General features: G+C 36.4%; 1 protein-coding gene across 2 annotated transcripts in view; it reads left to right on the top strand.

Annotated features, from left to right (window-relative positions):
- Nucleotides 1–257: 257 nt before the first annotated feature.
- The window catches only part of LOC124639449 (calcium/calmodulin-dependent protein kinase kinase 2), a 157,908-nt gene continuing 143,946 nt past the window's right edge, over nucleotides 258–14,219 (top strand). The window contains exon 1 of one of the 2 annotated variants that reach the window (XM_047176812.1): nucleotides 258–401. In XM_047176812.1, coding sequence (XP_047032768.1) covers nucleotides 369–401 — 33 coding nt within the window. In that variant the 5' untranslated portion in view covers nucleotides 258–368. The remainder of the gene's footprint in view (nucleotides 402–14,219) is intronic. The other variant, XM_047176813.1, reaches the window with a different exon arrangement.

The raw sequence follows: 14,219 nt of genomic DNA, 5'->3' as shown, positions 1-14,219 counted from the left end.
CAAAACAACCCCTCTCATTTTGTTTATGCATTCCGTCGAACTTAGCATACACAATAAAGCATCCCTCTCGAAAGCAAAGTTTTCCATCAGACGACACTTATTATCTTCTCAATATACGTACTGAACGCAAACCTGCGTTTCCATGGAAACCGAGGCAGCGCGCGCACCCAGTCCCCTCGACGCCCCGACGCCGACTGGACGCGTCGGTTCCCTTTTCCAAAATAAACATTCAATTTTCGAATCGCGATTCAAAAATACGTTGCATGGCCAGTGCGTTTTGTGTGTGGTTACAAATGAGGTTGGTACTCGCGTTCTGTTTTTGAATGTGTGTGGTGGTATAGTGGTATGATAGTGACAAGTGATCGGTTATGGCCGAGGACGTCAGCTGCGGGGGTGGAACGGTGAGTTAGTGCAAAGTTTTTTATTACCCAACATGTAAGCCATGAGGTTTCAGCCAAAAACATGCCATTGAAAGGTCTCTCACGTTTTTTCGCCAAAACTTGGAAGGTAGATAAATTATTCAGGATGTAAACAAAGGGTGTTGTTTTTGTTTATAGTTCTGTGAAGTTATTTGTCCTTTTGTGTTAGGGTGTTAATGTAAAACAGGTTAATCACTTTATTTCAAGAAAGACAATAGATAGAGCCAATATTAAACATAACTTAGAGAAAAGCGATCCCTCATGTTAAAATTGAATATCTGAAAATCAACCACCTATACAAAACTAAATTGTGTAAAATATTTATTTATTTCATACATACATTTTCTTCAAAAGGTAATCTATGTATATTGTGAAAGACTAAAGGTTACTTACCTGAAAGTTTCAGCAAGGTAATATATCTTCGTTTATTTATCAATTTCCGCAGTTGTCAAGATGTAGCTCATAAGTCAAACGCAGATATATTGGATGGCTCATTCTAGCGTTGATAAATAATACGCAACTACGTTTGTAAAGGAAAATAAGGTTTGTTGAGGAAAATAAAAATAAATTACTTGTTTGATATAATTTGATAGCTTTCTAAACCAGACATTTCTAATTTGTGTTTTTGTAATGACAAGTCATCTGCAGATCAAATAACGGCATTTCGACATCAATATTACAGTATTTTCTCAAGTACCCAGGTATATGCTGCGGGTTGTTCGAAAGAGATACCGCGGCTCTGGTACATAAAAGGCCTATGACGGAACACGACGGTTTTTAGTCAGTAAGAGTCTGACACTCCCTCACCGCTGCTAACCCACAGCGGGAGGGGTCATTTGATGATTTTTGACATCTTTAAAAAAAACAAAGTACCCAGGTGCCAGGTATCCCAGGGGTCGGCGGTCTCAACCTCATGAGAAATAATTATTTACCAATGTTTTAAATGTAGTCAATGCTCATACATAGGACCCAAAACTATTTTGTATACGATACCAAAAGATACCTATTTAGATATCTGACTGACTTTATTGTCACAGAATTCATAGATCTCGGGGAATTGTTTGGAGTGTCATTTAGAAATTCAGAAATACGTGGCTTGATATACTAGAATATCGGTGGCATAATAAATAAGATATCATCTTAATTGAAGAAGGATAACGAAATATTTATATGACTTCTGTTTATTAGAGATTTTTCCAGGCCTCGATTTTTTACTTAATTTTAATTCTCGTAAAATATAAACCAGCCACTAGACAACCTCCATGCTTAAACATACAATTACTCACTAATAATTGTATTTATGCAATTGGCATGAGATCCTTGCTGGCAGCTAGCCAGGACCATTCCACGCTGTGTCTAGACGGAATCCCAGATTTTTAAGTATCCGACTTATTATTGATTATCTGATAACACTTATTGATTATCTGATCACTTTACGATCTGCCAACGAGTTCATCCGCCTTATACACACTATAAAAGGGTATTATACAATTTGTATAAAGCTGAAGAGTTTGTATATTCCTATGAATGTTTGTTTAGACGCACTATATAATCTGGGGAACTAGTGGACAGTTTTGTAAAATTATTTCAGTGTTGGCTATCCCGTTTAGCGTTAAAAGCTGTAGGCTGTTTTTAGGGCGCGTGGAGAAATTCATATACATTATATGTAGGACTATGAAAGTGGCCAGAGCTGTTTTCAGTGATATAGGTCGGTATATGTAAATTCAACGTTTTTGCCGAATAATTACATATCGGCTTATTCACTCATGTGTCCTGTAAACTTATAACAAAACTTTTCTCATTATAACACTCAGATCAAAAGCTCAAAAACCTTCAATAGCTTAGCGACCACATTTTCGTCAATAGTTAACTCAACAAAGAACTCTTTAGAATAACCGCCGATTTCACAACTTGAACCTTTTCAACCAACTAATGTTTGCCCGAGGTGCATTCATGCATTTCTGAAAACTGCACTTTGGAAATTCTGTGTATGCAGGTAAAGCTTCTAAAAAGCCTTGAATATGCATAGAACTTTCAGTTACAGGAATAAATCGTTTTTGTTCCTTTGTACCAAGTTTAATTTACGTGCAAGTTTTACATTTAATTTTGTGAATAGGTGTATACAATTTGTAAATCTAAATACTACTAGCTCATGAAAAGAAATGAATACTTACCCTCTATGTGGACATACCACATTCCACACGAGGATAAAAAAGAATCTATAGCCTTTCTTTCTTACGCCCTAGGTAGAGAGTGTATTGCATTCCGTTGAATTTGGTTCAGTACTTTTGGCGTATAAGCCTGACAAATGACTTAACTTTTTCAGGAAGATTAAGATGGTAACAGGATTTTTTGATTATAGGATGTTCTAAAAGTATTCTGTAATTAAATACAATGGTAACTGAAAAGTGTCAAAAAAATATTATCAATCTTTAATCCTTATCCATTTTGCTTTTCACTTTCCTCGATATGTAAAGAGCTCAATTCCGTTCAATATAAGAATTGAAAATCCGATTATTTATCCGACTCAATTTTCCGGATTTTCAACCTTATTTCCAAGAGTGTCAGGATCACATTTGTCTTTTGCCAAAATGAGCGAGAGAGAATTCGTGATAGATCGGAATTGAACAAGAATATTATGTTCTTATTTGTGATCTCCTTACAAACTAAATGTCAAAGTTCTTTATCTCAATCTAGTCCAAGTTGACATAAGTAAACTGTAGTAAAGTTTACGGCACTTTCAGTGCTTTCATACTGGTGGATTTGGCCTTAACAAAACCGAGCCTAGGTATTATACGCGCGACACTCGCTCAGTATTGAATGGATGACATCTTTCGCATCGGTAGCTGTTTTAGCTAACTAAACCGGTCGTAAAAATACGTACGTATAATCTCGCTCAAAAAATCCGCTGGTTTGAAAATGCTATTGAAAATGACCGACATTCAATGAAATCCATATTGTGAAAAAAAAATATAGGAGAACTCGTCTCCACTATGATTTTAGAATCCTAGAGACAAAAATACCAACAAACAACTTTCAGCACCCAAAGAAGCTTCCTGAATAAAATGATTCGTTTGTTATCAATATCTTATCAGCACTCGATAGGCAATACGTAAACTGATAACGATTACAAATCCTTTGACAAAGATAACACACGCACAGACAACCACGGAAATTATCGATAGTAACGGATAGTTAGAAGCTTGCGAAAGCATAATTGATTTATTGTGGTTAAGTTCCTCAATGAGTTTTGGATAGTAATGGTAAAGGGAAGAAACCTATTGAGCAATTCTGAGCTTTATATGTTTGTAAGACCCAACCTAGTGATCATTTGTAAGATCATTTCGGACCCTTGTGAAGCAGTACTTAGGATAGTCTGACGATAATCTTTATTTGGTGAACAAGGAGTACAGACATTATTACTTACAGGAACAAGCATCCAACGATCCTTCTGAAACACGAAGGAACGCGTCACATGCATACATATATGACGACCTCGATGGCGCAATGGTCACCATGCCGGACTGCCGAACCTGAGGTCCCGGGTTCGATTCCTGGTTCGGTCAACATTTGTGTGCATGACGAGCATGCTTGATGGCCGTGGTTCAGGTGTTATATGTATTTATAAATATGTATATATGTAGCTAAAACTTACCATGGGGCTAACCGACCGTATGTGAAAAGGTGTACGGACATTTTAGTATATTATTATACATATATAGTCGTATAATAATATGTTATGTTTTTAACTCTTCTTGACTTATCATCATCCTCCGAGCCTTTCTCCCAACTATGCTAGAGTCGGCTTCCAGTCTAACCGGATTCAGCTGAGTACCAGTGCTTTACAAGAAGCGACTGCCTATCTGACCTCCTCAACCCAGTTACCCGGGCAACCCGATACCCCTTGGTTAGACTGGTGTCAGACATACTGGCTTCTGACTACCCATAACGACTACCAAGGATAATAACTCTTCTTGACTATCAGGTAAAAAAAGAGTTATAAGAACGTTTTCCAATAAATATTTGAAAGTACTTTAAACCTCACTCAATCGCTAGTGTAAACTCGAGCATAGCGCTGAAAAATTCAGGCAATCTGTTTACACAATATATATAGTTAGAAGTAAATAAAATGGATCCGGTTTGAAAACCGTTTATTTTAAGATTACCGGCAGACTGAGATTGTGTGTGAACGGAATCCGGTTCGTGGTAGCTACTGCTTTTATTTAGATTTTATACAAAACTTAGTAGTATTGGAATGTTTAAAAAAAAGTTTTACTTTATGTTTTGAGGGTGTTTGCTTACTGCTGTTAAAGTTATGGGTATCATAAATGTTCCGGTAGACTTATTTCAAATTTAATGAGCTTCTAAAAGTATTCAGGCCATGCGCCCAAATTTCTTTTTTCGTTAAGGTTTGACCATTAATTCCCACGTTTCTTTACGATGGGTTGGATTGCAGATTTTCTCAAGTCCAGGTTTTCTCAAGATATTTACTTCACATAACTTCAATTTAGTCATTGGTGTCCAAATACACCTGGAACGTAGGTACATAGAAAAGTAAGATTATAACTGGCCTCATCTGGAATCAAACCCTAAGTCAAACTCATAGTTACTTGACAGGCAGGTGCTTTAACAACTAGACCACCACGACATCTTACTTTGAAACACTTTTCTCTAAATACTCTTATTTATTTACAAACTTACTCCATAATTCAGAAACATCATTCTATGAGCAAAACGTTTTGTTTGTCAAGCCATTACCCTAATAGTTAGCATACACGAGGAAGCCATGGCTATAGACTAAAGAGTTCCGACCTCTTTACACGTAATCACTTCGATAGTTCTCTATGGTAGTCAATGGTATTGTCTACGGTATTATTATTGAATGAATTTGTTTGAATGAGTTGCATTATTGGGGAACCCTTGTGTGATTGATATTTGAATTTAATTTAGAATGGTATTTCGTCAGAACTCTGAGGAAATTACGTCCCTTTCCGGGTCAAAAAGTAGCCTATCTCGCGTCAAATTTCATCTCAATAGGCTAAGCTATTTTGGAGTGAACGGGAATTAAACCAACTTACTTTTTCATTTAGCTATTATAAGCATACAGTCATCCATTAAAACCTACTTTTTTAATAAAACTTATGGGGCTAAGTAAGTGTGTAGCTGGCTCCTTCACTTAGGGCAACCATAACATGCCTTTTAATAACAACAATTTCAGCACTAAAATGACCTTCAGCCGTATAGTTTGGTTGATTACATCAATAAAGACATTATTCTGTAAGTACGTAGTAAAACTCACATATAACGGTAGGGGAGGGGGGGATCGAAGATTACTCAAACTTCAGCTATCAATACAATCTTAACATAGTTGCTGAAAGTTAGAAACGTAAAAAGTTTTTGGAGGTTTATGGCATAAACTATTGTTGATCAGCGACCATTAAATACTTACATAGGTACCTACTCTATAATATATCTCAAAATTATTGTAAATGAAAGTTGCTTTACATTCGTATCACGCTTTCAAATATTCGGTAGTCAGAAGCCAGAAAGTATCAGTCAAAGGGTATGAGGCTGCTCTGGTAATTAGGTTAAGGAGATCATATAGGCAACCACTACATTTAAGACACTTGTCCTCAGCTACATCCTTGCAGACTGGAAACCGACTGATGATGATGTCCTCCTAGCCGAATATCGGCCACGGCGGCGACTGTTTTCACACAGGCCATCAGCCAGCTGCGCAAGACATATTATAGTGCACAAGCATTTGCGCAGATACAAGTGCACTTACTATTCCTTCACTCTCATAGCCCAATGGGACGGAAAATTCGACAAGACTGTCGACATACAATAGCGTACATCCAACTTAGTTATTTCCCCTTCTTCAAAAGAGTCTCCTAATTCCAGTCCCTATCCCAAATTGCTCCTCAACCATTAGCCATCTCTGTGACCTATCTGCCTTCTTCACAATACACTCCAGTCTAAGTAATTGCAAGCTATAACAGTGTAGCTCACATTCGCTCCAGAACCTTCCGAGGATAATAAACGGGATATATGGACAGTAAAGATAAAGAAAATGGAAGGTTTACGCCTATCTTTGCTCGTACGTCTTAGTATTGGGGATGTATTGACGAGTTATGTGATGGATTTTTTGGGGTGTAAAGGAAACTAGAGTTTTGCTTTTGTTCTTTTTTGTATATGCATTCCCTATTATTTTTTTAAATATATAATTATATGTTAAAGTTACGCAGTACTATTTATATCTTTCTACACTATGATTCCTTCCAAAAAATCACCATTTCAATTAGTTACTCCAGGAAATAAAAATGAAAAGTTTGAAAATTATTTTGCCACATTTTCATGTCCACGTTAAAAACCACTGTGTGATTGCTACGAATCAATGTTACCATAAGTGTCAAATTCAAATTCAAATTCAAATTCAAATTTATTTATTTTGCTGTGTCTAGCTGTTACTGTCTGTGTACTTATTTCCATTGGCTAAATCTAGGCGCCATTTATTTCCAAAAGGACTGGAAAGCTACCTGCATCCAGCACCCACCGTGACCTTTGTTACAACATCAGACCACCTCGTTACTAGATTTGTCATTACCGTAACACGACACTCCTTGGTAAGACCTAACTCTGACCAAAAACATCTGAAAATCGATATACCACATGACTGGCATTTGACCCCCACAATCCAATTATTACTGGTTGCTAATAAGGTTAGTAGCAACCTCTGTTAATGTAAAGCATAATAAGTCACTTAGGCTGTGTATTTCATTAGTTAATTTTTCATCTGGAATAAATAGTGCTTAGGTACTTAACCCTTAACTATCCAGAATGCTTTTGTGACGTAACTGACCAGTAGTGTCCAACAGACACTTTATAAATGTAGGTAAGGTACGACAAAGCAAAATAAAGTTATTTTGAATTAAAAAGACAGTATAATGTATTTCAGTAATGTTTTTTTTACACTTATTCATTTATAGATACTATACATTTTTTTTCTTCAGAATGTTCAGAGCAGACATTGCGATTGCATTTATCATAACACTGTTTAGAAGCCCGAAGAATTTCGAAGGGCAAATATAACAACGCTTCTTGCTTTTCGCAGCAAGTTCAGATGGTTGAGTAGCTACCCGATTTGACCCTGCCACATCTTGCATGGCACCCGACACCATAAGATTATGTATAAATAAATGTAAATAAAAAACAATCTACCTTCACACTTGAATCAAACAAAATGTTACTGTGTCTGTTGGACACTTGTGGGTTGATGAAGTACTATTTTCGTTTATTATCCAAAAATAATAAACTATTCATGTTACAAATATTTTCATTGCACATTTAGATTCGTAAAACATTGGTGATAAATTAGATAAAAGGCCGATTCATAAAAATAAATACTTTCGTTTTTATGAAAACATAAACGCAAAAATGTGTCCGCGAGACACTTGTGGGCTGTTAAGGGTTAAATCAGAAATCAGAAATCAGAAATTTTATTTGCTAGAAACATGGTATGGTATTACAAGATGTTACAGTAGGTATGTGTTTCACATGTCTCGCCGTTTAACCGGCATGCAAATATTATTATGACCATTATCATAATGTGTAAATAAATAACTTGTAACGTATTTTTATTTTCAAAGAAATCAAACGAGTGAGTTTGTTTGTCAAAGGAGTAGCATCTTCAAAGGAATTCAGTGGCCCAGAAGAAATTAAAGTACGTAATAGTTCCTGCAAACATTTAGTCGACTGATAGTTTGTTTGGGCTAATAAAATTAGAATGGAGATGAATGGTAGTGCGCACATTACAACGATCAGGTACATATCCGGCCGGTATCAGACCGACTAAACAGTTTGATTGGATTCACGATTCCTTAAAAAAAAAACTATCAGCCATTGGCTGACAATTTAGTCTGCAGCAGAGAGATTAGAGAAATAGCAACCTAAAAAGAATGAATTATTAAGTAACTAGTAAAGAAAATTCTGTCACACGATATAGAAAACAGTTATCCACGGGTTAATGAAAAGCGACGTGTTTCGACAGTTACCCATGAATATTCAATAACAAGTCAACATACTGAACTCAATACGTAGTTCAAAGGTTAAGCGTGTGTCGTCGAGGACTGGAAATAGATCGGTAACTTGTGTTGCTTATGATTATGTTTTATGATGATAATTTTGTGTAAGTATAAGTATTAACTTTAACTTATTAACTTTCTTTTTTGGCAGTTCTAATCAATCAGTGTGTATAAATATGACTCATCATGAGACAGGGAACTTATTCAGAGCTTATCATTTAAAGAGTAATCAGATTCATCAGAACACACTGGTAACTTTTTATTCATTAGGAATAGAAAGTCAGGTTAGACAGCTAGTATTATCTAACAATAGTATCTAAACTAGAACTACTATAGTATCCCATACACAGTTCCTGAACAACGCTTTGTGAGTCTAAATATAGCTCACTCTTATTGTGAGTACTGATTTAGACTATCAAGGCTGAAGGGTTGTTTTGGAACTTCTTGTCTAATATACCTATAGTATAAGATCGATATAAAACTTAACTCTGTATAGACGAGACGTTCTAATGTACGCGTGGAAGGTAATGCGTACTTTTGAACACGTGTACTCAACTTTTATATGTGGGCTATAGGTAGGTGATTTGAAATATTTTCTCCTGAACGCGTATTTTGAAAGGACTAGTCTGTACGAAGCTTTATATTTCATAGAGTTTTCTGAAATGAAAATTACAACTGGACCAAAGTTAATCAAGCATATGAAAATAAGATTGTCTCCTATTGGGCTACAAACGTTGAAACAATTATGATAACATTTGTTAGTTTACATAAGTTTTTACATAACTGCTCTGTATTTTGTTTCTATTAAAATTAAATTATAAATTTAAAAAAACCCCCGACCCAAAAAAAGTACGCAATTAGTATGACAAAAGGTTAAAAACGCTAAACCCTATAAAAAGCAAAAAATAACTTTTAACACTACGTAAGTACCAACTAAAGCATGTCAGACTAAACTAAATTTTGTCGTGTCGGGGGACCGCTCTAATTTATTAGCCTAACGTTAGAAGTAATTAAGTATATACTACTTATAACTGTGTATATAATTTTGTTTTATACGAATGTTGTAATTAGGTAGGTATCATTTGATTTATGTAAGTATTTTTGAAGGTAAAAAGCGGTCCCCCGACACGTCAAAATTTAGTTTAGTCTGACATGCTTTAGTTGGTACTTACGTAGTGTTAAAAGTTATTTTTTGCTTTTTATAGGGTTTAGCGTTTTTAACCTTTTGTCATACTAATTGCGTACTTTTTTTGGGTCGGGGGTTTTTTTAAATTTATAATTTAATTTTATTTCATGCTTTTTGAAGGAGCTCCTTAATTTTTTCTTCTTTCAGTTAATTTCTTTTATTTTAAGATGGGGTCGCTCTATGCGATCTCGGACAAAGGATGCTGTTTAACAATCCTCATAAAATACTGGCTCTGGGAGAATTGCACAGATTGAGGAAACATAAACCTTTGGTCATTCTAGATTTTCAGCGAAGATATAAATCGGTTTATCCGTTTCATTCCGGCATTCCAGGGTTTCATCCGCCACATCCCATTTCCAGTATCAGGTTCTCGTCAATTGAAGAGAACTAGTCAAGACAAATTCAACGAGCCCAAACTCGATGGGTTTACTAAAAGGCAGTTCAGGGTTACGTCTCCTACCTTCGTGCCCTAACAGCAGACCAGCTCGGTGGTTCCAGAAGACATTAGTGTTTCAAATTTCAGATCCCACACATGCTTGCAAGTAAACTGAGCGTGTAACATTCTTCTCACACCTATCAAACGAGCTGATGACCTTGAAGACCTGAACCGATTTCCACCAAACATAGCTAAGAACACTCTCGAATGACACTCCTTTTAAACAAAAAAAACCGTATTACAATCGGATCATCCGTTTGGGAGCTACGATGCCACTTACACACACACACACACACACACACACACACACAGACACGTCAAACTTATAACACCCCGTCGTTTTTGCGTCGGGGGTTAAAAATATTTTTGTGTACAATAAAGAATTTTAAAAAGTTTCAAACCTGAAGAAGTGGTGACAAAGGATATTTAGTTTAAATCTACTTATATGAGTTAATTAATTCAGGCAACTACAAAAAAGGACATTATACTTTACACAAAAGACTTCATCTCTTTACATTTCTCAGTACTTAATTTGCATATCATTATTATAATTTTGTCTCTGTGTGTAATTAATTTAAATCAGTTTCTAGGAATTCGTTACTCGCCTTTGTAGGCTGCATCTCTTTGTGATTAATTTCTGGAATATTCTACTTAGAATATTAGGTTTAAGATGTGGTGTGTAAGCTAATTAGGAATATGTCAAGATATGTTAGCAGGCGGATGAATGGCTTGTGTTATAAATGCTCATTAATAATACCTGCATTGAGCTATTAGTATTGAAATGCATCGTGATTAATTCCTGTTATAAATGTATAATGCTGTGAGTGTCTTTGTTTCTTCATTTATGTTCATCAATGGTTAGGTAAATTATTGATTTAACACCGGATTCTAACCAAAACTATTCCGCAAAACAATGAATAAATAAATACGGAGTATTTTTAACTTTTATTATGGGAGAAAAACTATCATCCGTCAGAAAAATGAATGGGCTCAGATACGTAGGTAAATAAATATACCTACCATAATCATATTAAGAGACAAGTAACATTACTCAAATTAATAACCACCGACTGCTATCTCAATTTAATCAAATGCTCCAATATTACATCTCGACACAATTCCAGTACCAAATCAACTTGGTCAGTGTGGTCTTTACAAGCCATCAATAAAACATGGTGTTCTAACTAAAACTGGGGGTGGGGTGAAACTGAAAGGTGGGGCGAAACTAAAAGGGGGTGAAACTAAAACTGGGGTTGAATGGGGGTTGAGTTTTAATTGAAACGTGTGAACCGTGATCCGGGTTGCGAAGGTGTAAGTAATGAAAAGTTTATTTGTGATCGGCTGTCCTGTTGCCGCTCTACGGTTGAAGGTGAGAGGTGAGCCCACTAGAAAGTTTTTTTAGGGCCTGTTTTTTTTATGTCGGAGTAAAATTAAAGGTGTTACTTCTCTTGCAGTTAAGAAATACATAGTGCTTAATATAAGAGGGTGCATGCAATACTACTTTACGACCTATTAATTAGGAAATATTATTATTTATTTGGTTGCTATGATATTGCGATTGTCATTCATTAGTATCAAAATTATACCTACACGCTCTTGTAATGATATTTACACATTATAAACTTACTTATTGTTTAATCAAAACAAATCCTTTTCATAACATTAACACCCCTCACCCCACCTCTAAAAACCTTCGCAATAAATCACCCACATTTCCCCGATTACTGACACACCGAGCCAAATCAAGAAAAGAAAGTATTTGATCCAAAAATACTCGAACAATGACCATCGGAGGCTCAGCCGGCTCGTTTTAGCGAGCGCTGGACACCAATCAATTTGTGTGATTTATCGCTTCCTGGGGCCTCCGCCCACTGACACGTAACAGCTCACTGTTTGTTACAGGAGACTGTTGGGGTGAACGGTTTTAAGGTGATTTTTGGGAAATTAGGGATAGGTGAGTAAAGTGGTACTATTAAATATGAAACCATTCATAAGAGATATTTTCTAAATTTAGAAACAGTTTTAAGAGGAAATCATTAAAATTTATTACATGCTATACAAATAAATTCATTATATAGATAGACACGTCAAATATAAAAACTACGAAAAATCTTTTGCCAGATAGCCCTTTACCAGAAGGACCTATATATAGTCTACTTTTGTTTAGATGCACGAGAAGTGGGTGAAACCACTGGTAGAAGCTAGTAAATGCAATAAATAAAAGAATAATATCTAAGAATAAACATGTCGACTAATTCTTAAAAAAAAAAAAAAAAAATATTAGTCGACATGTGTATCTTGCCCGTCCTAACCTACGGTGCGCAAACCTGGTCTCTCACAGAGTGTCAGAAGTCCAAGCTCAAGGTTTGCCAAAGAGCAATGGAGCGTAGTATTTTAGGTATCAAGCGGATGGACCGAGTACGCAATACCGTCATACTCTCCAAAACAGGAATCTTCGATGTGGGCCAAAAAACAGCAAAATTAAAATGGGACTGGGCTGGGCACGTCAGCCGAATGCATCCAGACAGGTGGGCCAATGTTGTTGCTCAGTGGATACCACAGGATGGCCACCGCAGACGTGGTAGGCCCCGGAAGAGGTGGCGTGACGATCTGGACGCCTACAACCCTGACTGGTGGGAGCACTCTAAGGATCGAGAGGTGTGGAGACAAAACGGGGAGGCCTTTGCCCAGCAGTGGGACAATAAGGGCTAAGGAAAAAAAAAATATATCTAAGAAGCCTTATTCCTTTAGTCGGCTAACCCAAAGTAAGCTAATAGACGTACATACATACGTCCTCAAAGTCCGAAATATCTAAGGATATGTACAAAGCCAGCACAGTCTATCTAAAACATATACGGACGGATTACCTCATTTCTTAATGTGATCCCTCAGAGAAATGCCAAGCATAGCTCTTTCCATAGCCCGCTGAGCGACTTTAAACTTGTAGACCAGCCGTACCGTCAGTGTCCACGTATCGGCTCCGTAAGTCATGACAGGTAGGACGCACTGATTGAAGACTTTTGTCTTTAGGCACTGTGGGATCGACGATGTTAGGACTCGACGTAGCTTCCCAAATGCAGCCCAACCCAACTGAATTCTCCTATTCACCTCGTCCTCAAAGTTGTTTCTACCTAACTGCAATGTCTGCCCGAGGTATACATATTTCCGAACAACTTCGAGAACGGTGCCGTGTATCGCAATCGGTTCCGGTAGAACATGTTCATTGAACATGACCTTGGTTTTGTCCAAGTTCATCCGTAGGCCGATGCGTAGAGAAGATTCAGCCAGGTCGTTCAGCATCTGTTGTAGGTCCTGCAGCGTCTACGTATGGTCCGTACGTATGGTCTTACTACAAAAACTTAAACATGTGTCAAACACTTGTCTAAAAAAAGTGTGGCTGCAAAATGGACCTTATTTCAACGTCATAATCTGTCAATTTTTTAGACAAGTGCTAAACTCAAGTTTAAAAGTTTTTGTGGTAAGACGGTTATTAGTTTAACGTGTCAGTATCTTTTTAGAAGCATCGCGGTAGTTTGGGCGCCATTTGCAAAGACAAATGTGTCGCCTATCGATCTACTGTTACCAACCAGTGCTGGTAAAAATATCCTTTACTACCTTGGTTTTATAGATTTTAGTTGAAAATGTTCAATATTTTAGTAGTTGGAATGTTTTGAAATTGAAATTGTTTTTGAAAATTGACCATTTTCCTTCCAAAGGTTACTTACATTATTATATCCTATGATACCTTATTTGTCAAATTCATATTGAAAAACTAGCTTCTAGTGGTTTTACCAGCGTCCCGAGGCAATTAGTTTCTGCACCAGGATAAAAAAGGTTGACTCGGACATATCAATCTTGACTTGTAAGTTAGCAGGAAACATAATTAAAATAAAAACATATTAAGATTTTGAATTCAACAACAGATATCACTAACTTCTTCCACTGAACTGTTAACAAAGAAAACTCGAAATATAAAAACAAAAGCCAGTTCAAAGTTCGCGTTTTACAGTAAAAACAAACTGAAAATCTCAGCAAATATAGAGATGGCATTTAAAATTCAAATTCACAGCTTCCCTTTCGCCTGTTGAATTCAA

This window comes from Helicoverpa zea, chromosome 19 (genome assembly GCF_022581195.2).
Source record: "Helicoverpa zea isolate HzStark_Cry1AcR chromosome 19, ilHelZeax1.1, whole genome shotgun sequence".
Classification (NCBI taxonomy): domain Eukaryota; kingdom Metazoa; phylum Arthropoda; class Insecta; order Lepidoptera; family Noctuidae; genus Helicoverpa; species Helicoverpa zea.
The sequence above is the reverse complement of the archived record's forward strand: the minus strand, read 5'-3'. Positions and strand labels throughout refer to the sequence as shown.